The following is a 24,137-nucleotide window of genomic DNA, read 5'->3' as shown; positions in this document are numbered from 1 at the left end:
TTACAAAACTTTAACTTTTAATCATTTGAGTTATATTTATTTATTTTCTTTCTTAATTGTGTATATCCTATTAATTGTACTTATTTTTTTATTTATAGTATCATCAGCATTGAAAAACATTTGTGGAGGTTTAAAGGTTTGATTTGACATAGTGAACGCCTCATGACTAGGTAAGAAATTTTTATCATCTGATAACACATGATTCTGATAGATTACTCGTGACTTTTAAAACTTATTTGTTAACTGGTTCATGATTATTGCTGAAAGACTAAATATTGATATATTCTTCTAGGAGTTCACATATCCCATCCAAGGATTGGATGAATTTAGCAAGGTATAGCAAAGAGTATATTGATGGCATTGAATCATTTCTAGATTTTGCTTACTCTTATGGAGATCCTCATAGAGAGAAAATTCAGTGTCCATGTGCGAAATGTTGTAATATTCTTTGGAACCGAAGGAATGTAGTGTATGATCATCTAATATGCCATGGATTCATTAAAGGCTATACTAGATGGATCAATCACGGGGAATGGGATATCAAGTTGAATGTTGATGATGATATGGATTACTCGTGTGATGATATTGATGGGTTGTTGAATGATCAATTTAGAGATGTTGCACAGGCTGGAGGAGTTTATGATGGTCCAAATGAAGATGCCAAGAAATTCTATAGCTTACTTGAAGAGGCAAACCAAGAATTATATTCTGGTTGTATAGGTTTCTCTAAATTATCATTCACACTTCGCTTATATTTGTTGAAGTGTTTACATGGATGGAGCAATGAATCATTCACTTCTCTTCTAGAGTTATTAAAAGAGGCGATTCCCGAGTTGAACATTCCTCAGTCTTACAATAAAACCAAGTCTATGGTTAAGAATCTTGGTCTGGATTATGATAAAATTGATGCATGTCCAAATGATTGCATGTTGTTCAGGAATGATCATAAGGAAGACGAATTTTGTCACACTTGTGGAGCTTCACGGTATATTCAAGCTCCTAAAGTTGATAATGAGCTTGAGTCTTCAAAAAAGCAACATCGAGTTTCTGCAAAGACTTTGAGACACTTTCCATTAATTCCTAGACTCAAAAGGCTATTTATGTGCTCAAAGATGGCAGATTCGTTGAGGTGGCATGAAGAGAAACGTTCTAAAGATGGAAAGTTAAGGCATCCCGCTGATGGTCTAGCATGGAAAGACTTTGATAGGGTGCATCCAGATTTCACACTAGATTGTCGCAATGTGAGACTTGGCTTGTCAAGTGATGGATTCAATCCATTTCGAACCATGAGTATATCACATAGCACATGGCCAGTTATGTTGATGATTTATAATCTGCCGCCTTGGATGTGCATGAAATCTGAATATTCCATACTTTCTTTACTTATACCTGGACCACGATCACCTGGAAATGACATTGATATTTACTTACAACCATTGATAGACGAGTTAAAATTATTATGGGATTCTGGGGTTGAAACATATGATGCTTCCAGAAATGAAACTTTTCAAATGCGGGCAGCTCTTATGTGGACAATCAGTGATTTTCCTGCATATGCTATGTTATCTGGTTGGAGTACAAAAGGCAAGTTTGCTTGCCCTTGCTGTAACTATGGCACTAATTCTCGCTATCTTAAACATAGTCGAAAAATGTGCTATATGGATCATCGTGTTTTTCTACCGATGGATCATCCATGGAGATCAAACAAAAGATCATTCAATGGAAAAACTGAATTTAGGCCTCCTCCAGCTCCTTTAAAGGGAATTGATGTTCTTAATAGCTTACGTGATTTTGAAAATGTGTTTGGGAAAAAGAAAAAGAGATCAAATGATGGCCCATGGAAAAAAAGGTCAATTTTATTTGAATTACCTTACTGGCAGCATAACTTGTTACGTCACAACCTTGATGTAATGCACATAGAGAAGAACATAGTTGATAGCATACTTGGAACTCTTTTGGATATTTCAGGAAAAACAAAGGATCATGCAAAAGCACGGTATGATTTGAAAGATATGGGAATCAGGAAGAACCTTCATCCACAAGATACAGAAGATAGTAAGAGAACAAAGCTTACAAAGGCATGCTTCTCAATGACAAATGGAGAGAAATCCATCTTTTGTGGAGTTTTAAAGACAGCCAAGCTACCTGATGGTAGTGCCTCAAATATATCTAGGTGTGTGCACTTGGATGAAAGAAAGGTGTCTAATTATAAAACCCATGATGCTCATTTCATGTTACATTACTTGCTTCCAATACCAATTAAAAGCATTCTTCCTGATCATGTGGCTATTCCTTTGATTCGTCTAAGTTCCTTCTTCCATCGTTTGTGCCAAAAAGTAATCACATTGGAGGAACTAGATTGCTTAGAAGTAGAGATCATAGAAACAGTAAATCAGTTGGAGCGAATTTTTCCTCCTTCATTTTTTGATATCATGATTCATTTGCCTATTCATTTGGTGAATGAAGTGAGATTAGGCGGCCCTGTGCAAAATCGATGGATGTATTCCACTGAAAGAGAAATGGGTACATTCAAATCATACATTCGCAATAGGCGTTTTCCAGAAGGTTGCATAGCAGAGACACGAGTGGAAATAGATTGCATGAATTTATTCTCAAAATATCTGCATCGGGGTGTGCATACCAGATTTAATAGGAGAGCGCGAAATAATGATGAATGTGACCCAAGTGACGCAGAACCTGTGAGTTTGTTTTCTAACAAAGGAGTTCCTTTAGGAGCAAAGAAAACTGATCCAATCATTTTAGATGATAAGTCACTAAGTCAGGCACATGCATACTTATTGGGAAATTGTGACGATGTTCAAGAATATATTAGGTACCTTAATTTGAATATAGTATTCTTTTTGTATAATTAATTTTTATCTTATTTAATTTATTATTTTAACAAATAAAATAAATGTTTTGTAGAGAGCATGAGCAAGAGGTTAATAATCAGTCACGAAGATCTAAATGGAGAAAAGCAAAGAATCATTGTCAAAACTTCTCTCAATGGTTTGAAATTCGTGCTTTGCAAGAGGATGTGTCTGATTTGATAAAACAATTATCTAGAGGACCAAATTCTGTTGCGAAAAGATATTCTGGGTATCTCATAAATGGATATAGATTCCATGTTAGGCAGCGTGATACAAGGCGTAAAACACAAAATAGTGGTGTTACACTAATTGCCTCAACTACAAGCTTTGCAAGTTCAAAGGATAAAAATCCGATTGCTGCAGATTTGACTTATTATGGTAGAATAGTTGATATTGTTGAATTAAACTATTACAGCCATTTTAAGGTTGTTTTATTTAAGTGTGATTGGTATGAGGTTGAAAAAGATGTTTATGGCCTTACTTATGTCTATTTTAACAAGAGATGTTCCCAGGAAGAGCCTTTTGTGCTTGCATCTCAAGTACACCAATGCTTCTATGTGCAAGATCCATATGATCAAGATAAACATTATGTTATGAAGACTGTTCCAAGAGACCTGTTTAACATGGGTGATGAAGTTGAATCTAATCTCCCACAAAGTTATGAAAATGAGCAATCTGAACATTCGAAGGGTCCATCTATACCAAAAGATAATGGTGAAGTACTCTTAACAAGGACTGATTTACCAGAAACAATCATTGATGTGCCTGTGGAGGAATTTGTCAATCAACAACTTGAAGTCGAGTATGAAGAAGAGTTTGAAGATGAGTCTGAAAATGAGTATGAAGATGAGTTTTCAGATGCGCTTGAAGACGAGACTGAAAATGAGTATGAAGATGAGTTTGATGATGAAGTCGAGTCTGAAGAAGACACACCATGAGTTTCATATAGTGCTCACTCACTGTTTTTTTTTTGTAATATAATAGTTTTGTTGTGATGATCATATAGTGCTCACTCACTGTTTTTTTTGTAATATAATAGTTTTTTTGGTAAAACACATTAATATATCTAATCTGTAGAATGTAATATGTTGCCTTCTTATCTGATTATTATTTTATTGAGGAACCTATACTTCTAGCTGATTTTTGCTTGATTTGGTTATTTGTTATTAATATACTTTCTGGTTTCATTTTATTATCAGGCAGTTGGCATTAGAGGCATTCAACTCTGTAGTTTGAAGTTGCTTCTGATTTGGTCGTTGTCCGGAGTTTGTCGCTCCGAGAGAGGTACAACTCTTTACCTTTTATTAATTTAAGTAATAAGAAGCTCTCCAGTTTTTAAACAGTCGCGTCTGCAGTTGTTTGAAATATCTTGTTTCATATGTTATCAATTTTTTCTGTTTGTTCATGTAGTTCTTCCAATTTCAATCCGTCCTGTTTTACTGTGGTATTCAGTTACATAGTGGTATTAAGTTACACTCCTCAGTCCCTATTCATTCTGCTTTATTAGAGCCCATTTCTTTACAATATTGAGTTATGCCTTACAAAAAATTCACTAAATCCCACATGCACATTGTTAGCTAAGTCTATAAGCAGACTAATGAGTCTTATGACAAATACCAAATTTAATTAAATTGTATCAACAATTATGCTTTATATCAGTTAGTTGGTATTGCATATATGAATCCTTTATATGAGAGATCCTGACTCTGTGTATCTGATTTTATGTCTACTTCCTCTTTTAGCACCTTTACTCATTATAGTGTTGCACCTAGATTGTTGTACGTATGTGTGTTTGACTTATTATGTGATTTAAAATGTGTTCTGTAATTACATTACTGTTTTGTATAAGTTCTACAATATTATACAGTACTTTAATGTATAAATTCAGGAAATTTTGGAAGTTCTGGATATTAGAGAAATTCTGAAAATTTTAGAAACTAAAATGTTGCAATCTACTATAAGAAGCTATCCATCTGTGAACCTTATATCAAAATTACATTGCTGCTACTTCTTTCACTTAAACAATCTTATTATTTTGTAGGTTTACTTACTATTGGGAAACAAATTGAAGAGATTTAAACAAAGCAAAAACAATGAATCAATCAACAATGCTAAAGAAAAAGGGTTTAAATCCAAACAAAGGTCAAAGTCCATTGAAGAATCTGGATGTTGATATGCAATACCGATCAAGTGCTGAATTGGCCAACAAATTCAAGATTAAGAGAGAACAACTTGCAAATGAACGCAATGATAAAGCTAAGAAAGAGCAGGCACTAATATCACATAAAAGAAAGAATTTTGAGGATTTCATTCCACAACAAGGAAAGAGTAAATTGCTTGGGAACAAATCAGTCATTCAATCATCTTCAAGGTTCCATACGTCATTGAAGAAAGATGTTACTGCTTCAGCACATGCGACTGGAACAGCACTAGGTAATGGAGAGGCACGACATGATATTCTTGATCTACCGAATTGCAAACAGGTAAAGAGGAAGCCGGTCATACCAGCTAGTACTCTTGATCAGTTTCTAAAAGATCAAGGGATACACAACGATGATGAAACAAAACGTGACAACAACACAACAAGTGATGTCGAATTTATGCATACTCCTACTATTAATGAACATAACAAAGGATTGGATGATCGTGTGGAACAAGAAGAATTCAGTAAAGATAAATGTGATGTCGAAAAGGAAATTGACATTGATTGTAGTACAAAAGGTATGTTTTAAACCTTGTATGATTTAGAACTCATTATAAAAGAAATATCTTATTTCACGTCTGTTAAATCAATCTAGAAATGTCGAAGCCAAAAAAAGTTCGAGGACATACAACATGTAAGGATATTCATGCAAGAAATTTGGAAGAAAGAAAGGAGGTTACATTTGATAAAGGACAAGCGGTGGGACCAACTAATAAGATAGTTTCACAATTAAGCAACTTTATAGGAACAATTGCAAGGAATCCTAGATTCATCAGCTTGATGTACACTAGTTGGCATGTGGTGCCAAAGGATACTAAAAAGCGCATGTGGGAATACGTCAATGTAAGAACTACCACTCATGAGAATTCATATTTTTTTTACTTACTGAAACTAAATATATTTTATTTTGCATAGTCCAAATTTCTACTTCCAGTAGAAGGAAAGAAGTGGGTGATGACTGGTCTTCGTGATGCTTGGAGGCGACACAAGCAAAAAATTAAAAAGAATTTTTTTGATAAAGACAGTACCCTTGAGGATATGCTAGCAAAATGTCCTGATGGCATTCCACATCATCAATTCCGCCAGTTGATCGAGTATTGGAAACACCCAACTGTTCAAGTAAGGTTAAAATGGTGCATTTCCACTCATCGACTAATTCTGTGTCATATCTTTTCTTTTTATAGATATCAATTCAATTATCTCTTTGTTTTTAACAATAGGCTATATGCGAGATGAATTCTCAAAACAGGAAAAAACAAAAGTGGAGGCATCGAATGGGACCTATTAATTTTGCTAGAGTACGCGTGGCATTGGTAATACTTAGCTGACATTTCATACAAAATTTGATTTTCATTTTTTTGTACTTTATAAGAACTTACTGATTTTTTAAAATTTCTTTTGATATAATCTATAGCGTGCAGCCAAAGACAACAACGAAGAACCATCAAAGCCTGAAATATTTATTGCAACTCGTACCAAGACGGGAAAGGAAATCCAGGCTGATACCCAAGTTGCAATAGTAAGTTTTTCAAAGAGGATTATTAGTGAACTTTATTCAGACTTAACATTTATATCGTGGGGAGTTTGACTACATTAAATTTTAATCATGTATGCCTTCTTCTTCTTCTTCTTGTGCAAGTTCAAGGAGATATCAATTATTTGTCGACATTGTTTAATTATTTTTTACGAAAAGTTTTCATAATGTTTTAATGGTTGATACTACTTACAATTCACTATGGATGCCAATTTTATTCAATAGGCTGAACTTCAAAGTCGCCAAAATTCTGGGGAAACAGCTGATGATGCATTTAGGGCAGTGTTTGGAAAGGAGCAGCCTGGTCGAGTTAGGTGCTATGGTAGATCAGTGACAACAAGTTCTTTGAAGAAAGATGAGGAAATTAACAATCTAAAACAAAAGCATGCCGATGAAATCACTTCTCTAAAGGAAGAATTGAGAGAAGAAATGCGACATTTATTCACTCAATTGCTGCAAAAGAACCCTGGATTGAATTTTCAAGATATACCCGGGTGTGTTGGATCTAACCTTGCTTCACCTATTGATGCAAGTAGTGCACAAGCTGTAAAAGGCACAAATCTTCCATATTCTTCGGGGTCAGCTCAAGATTCGGTTCATCAAAAGGTATTTTATATTTCAAATTCTCTATTAATAGTGTCAATATTGTTTTTCTTCTAGTTTAGTTGGTGTTATTGGTAATGAAATTCAAAACTTATTTTTACTTGTCTAAGTTTAGTCCACCTATTTATAACTGTTAAGAATGTTTTTGTTTTTGGTTTAAGCATTCGAATCGTTAGTTGAATAATTGTTCTATTAGTATTGTGCAATTGAGGAGTCTGTGGCTAACACATTATGTTTTATGGCATATTCCAATGGTGTTCAATTAAAAAAATGATGACACTATTTTCTACCTTTAGCTTCTGAATCTAGTTCATTGTAAAGGCTATTGTAGCTGGTCTTTTAATGGTCTGTCTGCACCTTTATGAAGCTATTGCTATTTTATTCATATTGGTGTCTGTTAGCTAGGTGGTTGTGGCTGTTAGTATTAATGTGGTGTAGCCTGTGATCTTGTGGATAGATTTATTATGTTTGATAGATCCTTAATGGTTACTTGTTAAACTACAGACAAGGCAGAGAAAATTGGAGAGGAAAATCTGCAGGGGTTTTTCTTGCTACTGGTCCTCTATTTTTTGTTCATTGTCTGTTAAATCTTTAACTTGTTCAAGATTTTGTTTGTGTCTTTTTATAGCATTCCTTCTCTTCTTACTAAACATTTCTCTTGTCTGTATTTTTTGTTCACTGTCTGATGATGAACCTTGCCCTAGAGATACAGTCTGATGATGTTTGTGTCTTTTTTGTATGCACTAGAGATGCAGTCTGATGATGAACCTTGGCCTATGCTGCAGTTCTTTGAAAATATCATGTTCATGTTGTTATGTATTGATTTTTGTGGACACTTCTAGAGTATGTTATGAACCTTGTTTCTAGTGGTCATCACTGGTTTGTTTGAACTACTTGTGTGTAATTTTTACATTGAAGTTTACAACAGAAGACTGCACAAATTAAACTTTTGGAGTTTAATTTTTGAGAGCCAACAACAGAAGACTGCACAAATGTTGTAGTCCTTATAATGTGTAATTTTTACATTGAAATTGTATTTAGATTTGGATTGGTTGTCTTGCAGTGAATTCTCTCTGATTATGCACTTCCACAATTAATTCACAAACTTATAATTTTATTTTAAATGTGCAGGAAAATGTAGGTAACTGAATTTGAATTTGGCCAGAAGTAAACTCGATCCATTGTGGCAAAAGATGAAGAAATTTTTGTATTGTTGTCATATACGTTTGAATGACACTTTTGGGTTTTTGGAACTTGTTGATATTAGAGATCTTTAAGCAATCACTTTCTATGTTTTGGTTGTACATGAAATATTTCTCGAAGTTTATTTGAAATATCTCTTCAATTTAATGCTTAATTAGTTCATTTTGTGTTTTAGGTCACTTGTATGTATGTAAATATATTATATATATTTATGCTACATGTAGGCTTATAAATGTTTAAGTTACACTTTGTAAGTGTTGCTCTAGGTAGATATAAAGTTACACTTTGTAAGTGTTGCTGTAGGTGAGATATAAAATCAACACTTTATAAGTGTTGCTATAGATGAGATATAAAGTTACAATTAATAAGTGTTGCTATAGATGACATATAAAGTAACACCTTATAAGTGTTGCAATACATGAGATATAAAGTTACACTTTATAAATGTTGCAATAGATGACCAATAAAAGGCAACACTTTTTAAGTGTGACCAATTAATCTAAAAAGGCAACGCTTTTAAGTGTAGTCTAACAAAAAATAGGTGTTGCTAATGCACGTCTTCAAAGCGTGCCTTTATACCTATTTGGCTACGCTTTATAAGTGTTGCCAAAGGTGGCAACATTTAAAAAGTGTTGCCTAATGTCAAAGGTTACTCTTCTTTTGGGCAGCCCCTAAAAAGTGTTGCTGAATGTCCAAAAGTGTAGTCTTTTATCAAGGGCCACACTTTATGCTAGTTTAGGCTACACTTACGTGGTGTTGCTGTAGGCCGAAAATGGTGTAGTGTAGGTTTCCTTCTCATGCGTGATATTGTCCAGCCATTTTCAAGTTGCATGTTGCCACATGTCACACTTCCATTCGTCGATTCTCAATTAGCATATTGCAGTTTGTGCCCTTCATATATTATATATTATTACATTAAATTTCAAAGTTGTCTGCTTGATTTCGTTCTTCAACTTGCCATCTTTAATTTGTTTTAACTCCAACTTTTCAACTTTAAACCAATTTAATCTTACAAATAAAATACACTATTAAGCACAATCCATAAAACTAACAGATATAAATAATAAATGTGAGGCAAATAATGATTTAAAATATGTATTTTGACATCACATCTATAAGGAAACAACTGCGTGAATTTCACAAGGACATTGATCGAGTCAATGAACTATTAGTCGTGCACGCGAGAAAACAAAACTCGTTTGTCCATGTAGCATCAATGTAATGTGGTCGTCACATCAATAGGTGGCAGAGACTGTCATGACCCGCAACCTTGCCAAACTGATTTCACATTCGGATAGGGGCAAGAAGATTCTAGAGTTAAAACAATAGGGGCGGATCTATGAGTTCCCGTGGGGGTGTCACGACACCCACTGATCTCGAAAAAAACTTTGTTATATATATGTATAAATGTTTAAGAAAAGGAATATAAATTGTCTTTATCACCCACTAAATAAAATGGTTATTAGTTCAATTGGCAAAATAGGTAATCTACGACACGGGCATTACCGGTTCGAACCTCGGTGGCAACATTAATTTTTTGAAGTATATTCTTTCTTTCTTCTTTTTTTTCCTTCTGTTTTGTCTTTTTATTTTATTAATGTGTTGAGTCCCCCCCCCCCCCCCCCCCCCCGGGCCCCTTTATTCATTCTTACTTATTTACAAATAATCTTTGTTAATTTAAATTGATTTCTTTTCACCCTAATTAATTTTGGAGTTTTTTTACTTTCTCTTTCACTAATTATTAAACTCTTGATATGAGTATCGCGTGTTTATACTTTATCAATTAAATTATGAACGTGACATAAATATTATTAAGAATGTATTTAAATAGTAATTTAAAAAAAATATAAATTTTAAAAATGATGAATATTATTATTAGAGTTTTTTTTAATTTGAAATCGATCTTCACAACCATTCTTCCTAAGTAAGGTGACTAGATTGAAATAAAATTTGTATTCTCTTTTATTATATTTTGCACAACATGTCAAGTCAATGAAATATGAATATATTGAGTTAACACTATTAGATAGTTCACTTGTTTATACTTTATCAATTAAATTATGAATATGACATAAATATTATTAAGAATATATTTAAACAGTAATTTTAAAAAACATAAATTTTAAAAATGATGAATATTATTATTAGAGTTCATTTAATTTGAATTCGATCTTCACCAACATTCTTGCTAAGTAAGATGACTAGAATGAAACTAAAATTGGTATTCTCTTTTGTTATATTTTGCAACAACACATCAAGTCAATGAAATATGAATATATGGAGTTAACACTATTAGATAGTTTATATAAGCTCAAATTTGAGTGTAAAAAATTCTTTTTTCCTCAGAGTTTCAGCGATAAGGTCACTAATTTCTAAAAAGAAATAAAAATTAAATTGTTACGTCTTAGTCTAATCTCTTAAAATCCAAAAGAAAAAATTACTAACATGTTTGATCGATTTTCTTATAAAAGATCGAAAAAAGATAAATAACTTGATTGTAACTCAAAATTAAAGCAACCGACCCGCTTATCTTACTGGAATGATGTGACATCCAGAACCTTTAAATCCTAGATCGGTCTCTGCTCATATCCCATTAATCAATTAATTAATACTACAAGTTGGCATTAGATTAGTACAATATATTTTTTCCTTTGTTGATACTTTATAGTTTGATGATTACTTTTTATATAAAAAAAATTATTTGTGTAATTTTAACTTGATACGATAAAAGTTGAAATTGATTATGAGATCAAATTTATGTTCGTCCTCCTTTTTGGACTTTAGCTAAATGTTATTATCCTATCATTATACTCTAAAAATAATAATAAATACAAAATAACAAAGTATCATTAGATTCGTAGTATGTTTGAAAAATTAGAATTACTAGAATCCCGCGAACTATTTAGCCTAAAATTATACTTATAAAAATGCATTTACAACAATATAGTTTAACTTGCCAATAAATTAAACATATAAGTAAGAAAATTGTTTATTTTTCAAAAATAAATACACACAACCAATGTTAGTTTCCAATTCCATTTTTTCCCATCAACTACATCATTGCTTACATAGTCAAATCACATCATGCTTAGATGTAATGAATATATTAATATGTGTTTGCAATAAAGAAAAATGCTACACAATTATTTTATCTACTCACTAATTTTTTTTAATTTACAAAGTCAAAACCAATCAAGTGGTCATAATAATTAAAAAATTAATCTAAATTCATATGGACCAAACTCAATAAATGTATATCTGTCTACACGTTATAGATATAAATAAACCAAAAATATTTCAACAATTTCCGGAAGAGCGTTCAATCCATTATTTGAACCGTTCGTCCATTAAACTATTTTGAAATTATAATTCTAAGATAGTCAAAAAGATTGATGAGATATTCAAAATTAAATTATACTATTTGGTTAACAACACAATTTTATTCTGAAATAAATTTATAACCTTAATCAAACAATATAAAATTAATTCCAATCTTAAATTCCAAAGTATTCATCATGAGCCTTTGATAATTAATATACCAGCAAAAATAAGGTATCAAAATTTATATTGAATTTAAAATGATGAGTTGTTATGAAAGTGATATCCAACCCTTCCATATTTAATTAATCTACGAGACTATGATTGATAATACTAAAATGATCTAGTTGACCTACATATAGCTGACGTTAATAATTTTTATAGAAGAGTGTCACCAAATTTATATGAGATAAAATATGCAATTAGAATCAACCATGGTTAAATAAAATGTTAGAATACAGATATTTAATATATGCAGATACTGATATCGCGTAAAGAACTGAACAAAGATAACTTGTGGAACTATAATAAAAGAGATATTTAATGTAATAAAAAGCCGAAAGCAATGTGAGAGTGACGAATAAGATGGGAGAGAGGCTAAAGAAGGTATATATGTTAACAATTCATCACCAAATTAATTATTTACTTAAGATAAATCAAACAAAATCTAGAATATTCCGAATTTGTAGAGGATTGAAGGAAGATCTCTAGAATGAGTATTCTAGAAAGAATGGTATCGAAATGTTCTACAAAAGAATAGCTCAAGAAACAAACTAAGTAACCAATTAAGTAAGAAAGCAAGAGAGCAAACAAGTGTGAGTGCTTAAGTAAGGAGTGTTGCTGAAGCAAGCAACAAGTGTGATCAAGATTGTAAGACCGAAGTGGGTCCTTACTTTGATATGATAAAATTCAAGATTGTGAGAATTTCAATAGTGCTCGTCGTCCTCCAAAAAACAATGTTAAACAAGTGGTATCAAAGCCATGTGGATAAAGAAAGGTAACAACTCAAAGGAAAGGAGATCCTACAAGCTACTGTCAGAGGCTAAAAATCGCGAGGTACTAATCAATGGTGGATATCACAAGTACTCTCAATAGTGTTGAGAAGCTCAACACAAGAAACCACGGATATGGAGCACGATAATGCAATATTAATTTCTCGGCCAGGAATTACGGGATATCATCGGTGGATCAGACACCACACCACCAACAGCTTTTGTCGATCTCTCAACGGAATATGAGAATCAGTCAATACTTCTCAAAGGTAAAATCTTTATTTGATGAAATATCAAAATTAGATCCTGAGAATGCCATCACTGAGACAAAAAATTGAGGATAATCATTGTTCATGGTCTAAGGCCAAAGTACAAAAGTATAATTACACCCGCACGGGGTGGGCCACAGAACTAATTTTATCTGAGTTGAAAAATCTATTGGCAAATAAAGAAGATTTGGAGAAGCCTTTATCAAGTCATTATAAAAGACGAAGATAACGCACTCTTCACCAAAAGACAAGATCATCAAAAAAGAGAAGCATGGAAAAGTTCATGACCAGGAAGAGAACAAAAAAATCAACATCAAAGAAGTCTGAAGGAATATTGATTGTATTGAAGTTTTTCACCTAATAAGGGAATACATGGGAGATATATAAAGGAGATATAGGATATGGATATCCAATGAATGATGTATTTGTGGAGGGGGAAATAGACTCGTATGGAAACTCATTTTCGACAAATTTGACATGACGAGATATGTAGACTTTATGAGTTTGTGGGTCAAGATAGCGATAACCCTTGGAGGTAGGATGATAGCCCAAAAAAATACAAGGACGGGATCGGGGTTGTAATTTGTGAGTAATATGAGGGCGTAGCCAAGGGTAGGCAAGACACCCAAAGACGCGGAGGTTGGTATAATTGGGAAGTTCTTGGTAAAGGAGTTGATAGGGTGATTTGTTGGAGAGAGTGTGACTGGGCATTTTGTTAATGAGGTAGTTTGCGGTGGCTAGAGCTTCTACCCAAAAGGAGACAGGGAGATGAGATTGATGTAGAAGAGTAACCACTGTTTCAATGAGATGGCGATGCTCACGCTCAGCCACCCCATTCTGTTCGGGAGTGTAAGGATAGGAGGTTTGATGTATAATTCCCAGGGATTGTAGAAACTGGACAAAGATGTTATTGACATATTCCTTTCCATTGTCACTTCGAAAAAGTTTAACATGAGAATTGAATTGTGTTTTGACCATTTTTTCAAAAGTGACAAAGGTGGTGGATGCTTGTGATTTGTGTTTTAGTGGGTACAACCAAGTGTATTTTATAAAATCATCCACAAAACAAATATAATAGCGAAAACCAGCAAATGAAGGAACAACAGTAGGACCCCATAGGTCAGAATGAATAAGTTGAAAAGGTGCAGTTGTACGCTTCTTAGATAAAGTAAAAGGTAATTTATGAGATTTAGCAATTGAACAGGAGTCACAATTGTTTACATGAATGGAAGAAAAACCTAATTGAGACATTAAAGAATTTATTATTTGAGTAGACGGGTGACTAGACGACTGTGCCACAACAGACTGTGACCATCAGCCGAAAAAGCCACCGGAGCCACAGGAACGCTTTCTGAAACTGGGTGGGCAGACGAACTTGTGCCAGGAAGAACGTACAGAACATGCTCACAGGGGCCCTGAAAAATCACCCTCTTGGTAGTATTGTCTAGGATCTGAAAATCATTAGAGGTGAACAAGAGTGAACAATTATTGTCTTTTGTGAATTGGTGAACTGAAAGAAGATTGGTTTTAATAGAAGGGATGTGGGTAAGGTTACCTAGGTGAAAGATAGCGGTGGGGGTTTTAATGGTACCCGTGCCAGTGTGAGAAATATTAAGGGACTCACCGTTGCCAACAATAATACCATTGGAGCCATGATATGAATTTGGAGCGTTAAGCTTGGATAGATCAGAAGTAACGTGCATGCATGTTGGCCCCAGTATCCAACATCCATTCAGAGGAAGGGCCGGCTTGAGATGCATAATTGGCACGGTTATCACTATTTCGGCTCTCCTCATACCGAAACTAGCAACGAACAACGGTGTGTCCTGTTTTCTGACAGATTTGACAAGTTGGACGATCCCGCTCGTAAGTGCCCTGCCCGCCGCTGCCGAAGAAGTGCAGGCTGTTGTTGCTGCCGTGCTGCTGACCGTCGTACGATGGATGACTGCCCTGCCGACCGCCGCGCCCGCGGCCTCCGCTGTTTCTGTCGTAGCCGCCGCGGCTCCCCTTCCGGCCGCCACCACGCCTCCCGCGATAGTTCTGGCTTGCGGTGAGGGCGGTGGCTGGCTCCATAACAGCGGCTTCTCGGAGAAGAAGTTTTCTCTCCAGATCCACGTAGATTTCTTCACTTTTTAGCCACGAGAAGAGAGTAGCCAAGTCAACGGGCGTTGGACTGATGCGAACCGCCTGTTTAATGGAGGAGTAAGCTGATGGGAGCCCCCGAACGATGCACATGACGAGATCTTTTTCGGGAATGATTTCGTTCACGGTGTCGAGGGCTGTGATGATGGTGGAGACCTCGTCTAAATACTCCGCCATAGTTTTCGTGCCTTTGGTAATTGTGTGGAGACGATCACGCAATTGAAAAATATGAGAGTGGGAAATTGATGCATAGCGTGTTGCGAGGACCGTCCATTGGGCTGAAGCAGTTGTGTAGGATCGGACGTGTTTCTAAACCGTGGGAGAGATGACCTCAATCAAACATGATCGGATCTGGCCATCTACGGCTTTCCAGGCGGCATGGGTCGGATTGGTTTTTTCTAATTTGTCCGTGGCGATGATGACTGCCGACGGCGGTTCTGTGCTTTCATCGACGTATTTGAGAAGGTAATTGGCCTCAAGGGCTGTAAGAACGGTGATTTTCCATGTAGGGTAATTTATGTCTGATAATTTTTCGGGAATTAGGGCATGAAGATGCCTGAGAAGGAGTTTAACGCCAGAAGGAAGTGAATCGAGAGGATCCACCTCGGTTGTCATGGCTGCCGCCGCCCAAGAGAAGAGAGGGAACGATCGATGCCCTAAAGAGAGAAAAAAACCTAGAGAAAAGAAGATCTAGGTTTTCTGGCTCTTGATACCCTGAATGAATATAGATTGTATTGAAGTTTTTCACCTAATAAGGGAATACATGGGAGATATATATAGGAGATATAGGAAGGAGTACTAATCCTAATAGGACTAGGATTAAGGAGTACTAATCCTAATAGGACTAGGATTAGTACATAGTAAATACTAATATTATTTAATATTATTTATTTAATACTATATGTTATTAAAGTCAACGACAAAACAAGTAGACGAAAAGCTTTAAAGATCGAAAGATGGAGAAGTGCTACAATTGTGAAAAGAAAGGACACTACGCCAGAGATTGCCGGTACAAGAAAGCTGAAGGTAATGTAGCTACTTCTTCCCAAAATCAGAAAGATGAAGAAGAAGTTTGGAATTTAGAAACCTCTTATGCAGTTCAAGAAACTAATCAACAAGAAGAGTCTGTCACCTGTCACACAAACAAATAAGAGGAGATAGCACTTGCAACTGTGAGTCAGAAATTGGTCGATTATGAACATGATTAGATCGTTGATTCAACATGTTCCAATCAGATGACTGTTGATGAGAAAAATCTCATTAACATTGACCGAATATAATGGCTATCTAGTAGTGATAACTGCAAATAATTCAAAAATATCAATAACTCATATTGGAAAGACGGTGTTCGTGCCTCATCCCAGCTCAAGACAAGTGGAACTTCAAAATGTCTACCACGTTCTAGGCATGAAGAAAATCTTATTTCCGTATCGCAACTAACAGATTCTAATAATTATGACTTGTTTGGACTTAATGATGTAAAATTATATCGAAACATAAAAGTTACAAGTACACTAATCATGGAAGGGAGAAGATTAGAATAAATTTACGTCATCTCAGCGGAGACAACTTATGTTGAAAATGGCATGAACGTCTTGGGCACGTGAGCTATAGCAAACAAAAAAAACATGACGCAACAAACAAAATTAAAAGGCCTTTCCAAGCTTGAGATTAGTGGAGATACTATATCTGATGGATATCAATATGAGAGAGCACATCAACTTCCTTATGGAGAATCAAAGTATAAAGCGAACGAGCCACTAGATCTGGTACGTTAAGACGTGTTTGGACCAGTGAAGCAGTCCTCCATCAGTGGTTACCATTACATGGTTACATTTATTGATGACTTCTCATGGTACGTATGGATTAACTTCTTAAAAGAGAAATTTGAAAATTTTGAATTATAAAGCGTTTGAATATACTGTGGAGAATGATACTTGAAGAAAAATCAATGTCTTCGTACAAACAATTAAGCTAATACACGTCACGAGAGTTCAGTGATTATCTTAAAGAGAAGATGATAAGACGATAGTTAACTTGCTCAAATACACCACAGTAAAATAGAGTGGCTGAAAGAAAAAAAATAGATATTTGGCAGAGATATGCAGAAGTATGTTGCATAGTATGAATGTACTAGGAAGATTTCGGGCAGAATACATAAAGTCACTTTCGAGTTTTTGGGTGTGCATAATGTCTTCGTGTCAGATCATCTCTGCAGCAAGTTTGATAAGAAAGTTGTTCATTACATCTTTGTTGGATACAACGAACAATGAAAATGATGGAAGTGTTATGACCCTACCACAAATCGGACATATTTGTCAAAAAAATATGATATTGATGAAATGTTATCTTAGTGATCCAAAGAAGTCTCCCTGCCAGACTAAATAACTCTTGAGCAAAAGCTGCAAGATAAGCTCAACGAAGTAGAACAAGGGAACAAGATAGAATCTAACCACGAGGTATCTTCAAAAAATGAAAAGAAGAGCTTATGCCAAACTCGAGCTTGTGAAATACTAGATGAGTTGCAAGAAGAAGTCCAAGAAGAGTCACAATCGCAACTAAGGAAGTCTACAAGACTAAAGCATCCAAACTCCAAGTACATAGATACAACATTATCCGAGATAGTTAACATCAAAGAGGGTACTACCTTTGAAGAAGCTTCAAAGAGTAGGGATCGGAATAATTCGATGAAGGTGGAGATCCATAAAGGGCATGGATGTCATGATGCTTGCAAAGTTTCAGGAAACGCTCACAAGAGACGCAAAAAAAAAATTAAGTTGATGTTGACGGGGAGTGTTAAGAATTCATTACCAATTTAATTATTTACTTAAGATAAATCAAAAAAAATCTAGAATATTTCGGATTCGTAGAGAATTTAAGAAAGATCTCTAGAGAGAATGGTCTAAAAATGTTCTAGAAAGAATAGTTCTAGAAAAAAATAGCTAGGAATATTCTAGACTATAATAGTATATCTCTCTCTAGAATCTTCCATTTCCTCCTATAAATAGAGGTGGTGAATTTGAGTTGTAACCAAGCAAGAAACAAACTAAGTAAGAAAACAAGAGAGCAAAAAAATGTGAGTGCTCAAGTAAGGAGCATTGATGAAACAAATAACAATTGTGATCAAGATTGTAAGACCGAAGCGAGTCCTTACTTTGATATTATAAAACTCAAGATTGTGAGAAATCGATAGTGCCCGTCATCCTCCAAACAACAATATCCAACCAATTGTTTATTTTATTTAATGTGGAGGTCACCGTAACAATTGAGAAATAAAATAGTGTTTAGTTAACTGTAGTATCCTTTCTTGCGTGGCTACCTATTTGTTGACTTGTTTATATGTTGACGAGTATTATGAACCCACATTATTATTCTTATATTCCACTTTCTATATTTATCCTCTCATTATTGAATATTCTGAAGTCTACCAAAAGTTAGAACTCTTTACATTATGCAAAATCTATTGTTATGTGTTTATAAATAGATCAAATTTATTTTTTGGTGTATTCTTTAAATTTCAAGCATTGCAACAAATCAATACTATTTTAATATCATTATATCAACTTATCAAATTGAGCGCAATTTCAATATCATTATATAAGTCTTTTAAATTCTTGGTCTCATTTTATTATTCTAACTTTATATTATACATTTTCATTAAAAAATTTCATTGTTTAGCTTCTTACTTCATAAGGTTTGCATATATCCTACCTTTTCGAGACTTCACTTGTAGGATTACGTTGAGTATGCTATAGTGATTTTTGTGGTAGTGACTCAACTTTGATTTTTCACTCAAAAGTCACTCAACTATCAATTGTTTGTGTATAAATCCATGATTATAAATCTCATATCTAGGATATGAGAAATCAAGGATTGTATTGATATATTGATAATATTGATATATTGATCAATATTGATATGTTGATGAATAATAATATTATGTACATACTCCTTACATAGGAGAGAATTTGTTTTGTCAATGCTTCGGTATGTTGATGTTATTGTTTCTGAATATCCAACATAAAAAATTTGAATACCCAGCAAAAACTTTTCTTGTTAATGTTTCGGTATATTGATGTTGTTGTTTCCTCTTTCCCTGCCTTATTGAGCAGATATATCATGTTATGGTTTTGTTTTGATACTTTTTTTCTTTCTCTTTCCTTGTATCAAAGTCTGTGAGAGCATTAACAAATTGATTAAGGGTGGATATGGTGCCTTATCTAAACCTCTAGCAAAATTAATTATTTTTGTTGCTTGAATATAATTTTCTTTTAATCATTCTCACATCTCCTTGGCAATTGAGCAACCCACAATTAGGTACATGCTTTCTTCAGACGAGGTGTTTGATATCCAACTCCTTAGAAATACGTCTTTCTTTTTCCAATTATCAATAGTGTCACTAGTTTTTGCATCCTTCTTAGCCGCTACAATTTCCCTAGCAGTCTGTCCAGTGAAACAACTACTTTTACTTGGTTCATTCTCTGTGATATGAATCAATTGGGATTGTGTGTCCTCTTTATAAGGTAGTTTAATGGCTTAGATTTAATGGAGCAAGCGATAATTATCTGGTGAAGTGAAGAGGTTACATGGTTTTGGTAAAAGTGGTCATAACAACGTGTAGTTTTTTAAGTTTTTTTTTATCAATACTCAGAGAGCAGAAGATTTTTAAGCTCTGATACCATGTAAAAATTCATAATTAGAAATCTCACTTCTATTATATGAGAAATCAAGGATTGTATTGATGTATTGATATATTGATCAATATTCTATGTTGATGAATAATAATGTTAAGTACATCCTCCTTATATAGGAGAGAATTGTAGAGTAGAGTCCTACATAATACCGATTACTATTATAATACTAATATTGCAATTATAAATAATATAAATTCTAATTGTACTATAATTCTAATAGTAATTTTAATCGTAATACTAATCATACTATAATTCTAGACAAGATGTAATCCTAATCAACATAGGTGGTCTAATTCTAGTGTGACTCCAATTCTTCAGCAGTGTTGCAAACACGTCACTCATCTCCGTTGGACCTGTTCCTTTGACATGTTCCAATCGTCAGCTTCTTTCTTCTTCAACAGTTTGCACAGAAAATCAATTAACTTATATAATTATTTGTTCTTTGCAATGAAAAAGTAATCAAATCAGCAGCTTAATGGTTCTTTTTTTATCCATTAGATTGGTGAAAAAGGGAAGAAAACAATTTAGATGCTTCCTTACAATCAAAATGTTATTATCCTGTCATTATAATCTAAGAAAAATGATAGATACCAAAAACAACAAAGCATCATTAGATGAAAAGTATGTTTGAACAATTAGAATTACTGGAATTCCACGTTTGATATCAAACTAGTTAGCCTAAAATTATGCTTATATAAATGTATTTACAACAATATTCTTTTACTTACTTGCCAATAATTTTAAAATATGAATAAGAAAATTTTTTATTTTTCAAAAATAAATACACATCATTGCTTACATAGTCAAATCACGTCATGCTTAGATGTAATGAATATATTAATATGTGTTTGCAATAAAGAAAAATGCTACACAATTATTTGATCTACTCTATTTTTTTTCAAAAAAAAAATTATAAAGTCAAAACCAAGTAAGTGACCAGAATAATTAAAAAATTAATCGAAATTTATATGGACCAAACTCAATAAATGTATACATGTCTACAAGATCATAGATATAATTAAGCAAAAATATTTCTAACAACTTCCAAAAGAGCATTCAATCTATTATTTGAACCATTTATCGATCAAAATATGTTGAAATTCTGATTCTAAGATAAATTTATTTCACCAAAGTAAGATAATCAAAAGTTTGATGAGATAAAATGAGATTCATAATTAAATTATAATATTTGGTTAACAACACAATTTTACTCTGAAGTAAATTTATAACCTTAATCAGACACAATATAAATTAATTCTAAATTTAAATTCCAAAGTATTTATCACGAGCCCTTAATAATTAATATACCAACAAAAATAGGGTGTCAAAATTTATATGAACTTAAAAATGATGAGTTGTCATGAAAGTGATATCCAACGCTTCCATGTTTAATTAATCTAGTTGACCTACATATAGTTGACCTTAATGACTTTTATATAAGAGTGTAACAAAATTTGTATGAGATAAAATATGCAATTATAATTAACCATGGTTAAATAAAATGAGAGAACACATGTATTCAATATATGCATATATTGATTTAGCGTAAAGAATATAATAAAGATAACTTGTGGAACATAATAAAAGAGATATTTAGTGCAATAAAAGTTGAAAGAGATGGGAGAATGATGAGCGAGATGGGAGGGAGGCGAGAGAGGAGAGCAAGATTTGCTATGTATTCCAGATATGTGTGAATCCACTTGGATAATGTATCTAGAACTAATTACACCTAAATTTGACCACATGTATTTGAGATACATGTATCTGGAAACCAAAGGCACAAAAATTTGGCAAGATAAGTAATATTGCAAACTAGTGTTATGTAAGTAATTACTTTCTAAATTAGTGAGATTCATACAAGTTCTCTAATATTTATTACCACAAAATTATTTAGCGGCAGTTAGGGTCATCTCGACCATTAAGGCCACTAAAGTGATCACTTGAATCCCTAATAATTTATGCCCCCGATATATATAAAATACCAATTGTTTTACTTTATTTAATGTGGAGGTCATTGCAATAATTGAGAAATATAATAGTGCTTAGTTAACTTTAGTATCCTTTTTTACGTGGCTACCTATTTTATTGACTTGTTTATATGTTGACAAGTATCATGAACCCACGTTATTATTCTTATATCTCCCTTTCTATTTTTACCCTCTCATTATTGAATATTTTGAAGTCTACCAAAAGATAAAATCATTTGCATTATGCAAAATCTATTGTTATGTGTTTATAAATAGATCAAATTTATTTTTTGGTATATTCTTTAAATTTCAAGCACTGCAATAAATCATACAATTTTAATATAATTAATTATATCAACTTATTAAATTGAGAACAATTATTTCAATGTCATTATGTAAGCCTTTCAAATTCTCGAGTCACGTTTTATTATTCTAACTTTATATTATTCTTTTTTCATTGTTTACATTCTTACTTCATACGATTTGCATACATCCTATCTTTTCGAGAATTCACTTGTATGATTATATTGAGTATGCTATAGATTATATTGAGTACGCTATAGTTATTCAATTTATATATGACAACTAAAAAACAATAAGACCTCGCTATGAAGTTTGGGTTTAAGCCTTCAAACTTGTTGGGACGATCCTGGCGGCAATTAAGTTAATATCATTGCACTAGATTCATTAGAACCTTTAGCGCTATTTATATACATTATAGATTATACTTAATCATATTATATTATTATCGCTAAATATAATAACAATAATTATATTACTATGGTTAAATAATGGGAAAAAGCCAAAATAGCTTCTTATCTTTAGGTTAAGAATAAAAATCATTTTGTATTATTACATGGGGCACTAATCCTCATGTTTGCAATATTATTGCACTTTTGGTCCTTTCCTACACTTTTGCGTATTTTTTAGTATTAATTTTGTACACAATTTTGAGTCGAAATACTAACTCTATGTGAGAAAAAGTTAGAAGAACACATTGTTTTGGTTCAGTTGAAATATTATTGCGAACTAACAACCTACCTTTGATTCTTGAACTATATCAATTTATTGTTGAATATTGTACGTGAAATTAACGTGATGAACTTCTTTTCTTACAACGTTATATGTCAATAAATAACAAATATTGATTTAGTTTGACAAGGAAAAATTGATTTAGTTTAGCTGCAATAATATTTCTACGTAACAAATTAAATAAACTGTTCTTTGCTCATCTTTTGTCACATAGGGTTACTAATTCTTTTTAATATATAAAAAGACGATTGAGCAATCTATTCATAAAGTTTTGGATAAAATCATTTTTTTTTTAAAAAGTAGAAGTTTGGAAGATGACTAAAAATGCACCTATATTGCAAATTGAGGGACTAATATTGTTTCATATGAAAATCAAGAATAACTTTGAATCTTAACTAAAAATAAAAAATTATTTTATATTTTTTTCTCATTAAATAATTATTGAATTATTTTGTATTTTTTTATTATAACGTGATAATTGATTTTGAATGTGAACACCCAAATAGAGATAAGTTCTTCAAAAGTCTTCCCTAGCTCACATGTCCTAAATTAATTAATCCTACAAGTTGGCATTAGATTAGTCACTTATTTGTAAATGTATAGTCAAAATAAATTATCTGACCAAACTAATTTTAAATTTAATTCAAGTTATATGGACGAAACTCAATAATGTTCCCATGATTACACAATCATCTACATAGTATAATAATTAAATTTGGATAATAAAATGAGATGACATATTTCATCAAAAAAATATCACTATTTATCTTTTGTCTTCATTATTTTTAACTTTATTCTTAATTTTCTGACCAACAAACTTGTCAAAAATATATTTATTTCCTCATTAACTATTTGATAAACTTATAACTATTTGTACCTTGCATCTCTTTCCTTTTTTCTTGTCCGATCAAAGTTTAGAGAATTTAGTATCAATCAACATAAATTCATATGAATAAATTATGTCTTATAACTATAACTTGTGTTTTGTAATTTTTTTTCTGATTGAAGTCGAACTCAAGATCAATAATAAAGGATCTAATTTTACATTTATGAAATAACTTTTTTTTAATCTCGTGATATTAAACCTATCACATGAAAACTAGAATTTAAAAACTGTCAAAAAAAAAGAACAATTATTTTTTTGAATGGATTTTAAGAAAAAGAATAAGACAACAAATTAAAATAATTGAATATTAAATTATCAACATAAATTGTGGTAGAATGAGCGAGATTCCTCCGTCTTTAACAGAAGTCTTAGATTGAAGCTCTTAATAAATATGAAAAAAGAATTATTTAATTAAAAGCGTCTT

At 32.8% G+C, this 24,137-nt stretch overlaps 2 protein-coding genes across 2 annotated transcripts; both read left to right on the top strand.

The window, feature by feature from the left end:
- Positions 1–320: 320 nt before the first annotated feature.
- LOC101254990 (uncharacterized) lies at positions 321–3,808 on the top strand. The gene is made up of 2 exons (XM_069296392.1): positions 321–2,833; positions 2,926–3,808. The coding sequence occupies exons 1-2, from the start codon at positions 321–323 to the stop codon at positions 3,806–3,808; spliced, it is 3,396 nt and encodes a 1,131-aa protein (XP_069152493.1).
- A 208-nt stretch (positions 3,809–4,016) lies between these two features.
- LOC101255289 (uncharacterized) lies at positions 4,017–8,431 on the top strand. The gene is made up of 8 exons (XM_026030622.2): positions 4,017–4,154; positions 4,912–5,591; positions 5,669–5,916; positions 5,989–6,192; positions 6,294–6,386; positions 6,488–6,592; positions 6,833–7,213; positions 8,342–8,431. Exons 2-8 carry the CDS (start codon positions 4,964–4,966, stop codon positions 8,357–8,359), a joined length of 1,677 nt encoding a protein of 558 aa, XP_025886407.1. The 5' UTR covers positions 4,017–4,154; positions 4,912–4,963; the 3' UTR covers positions 8,360–8,431.
- Positions 8,432–24,137: the final 15,706 nt, after the last annotated feature.

Source organism: Solanum lycopersicum, chromosome 4 (assembly GCF_036512215.1).
Source record: "Solanum lycopersicum chromosome 4, SLM_r2.1".
Taxonomy (NCBI): Eukaryota; Viridiplantae; Streptophyta; class Magnoliopsida; order Solanales; family Solanaceae; genus Solanum; species Solanum lycopersicum.
Note: the sequence above shows the minus strand (reverse complement) of the source record. Positions and strands in the feature narration are given on the sequence as shown.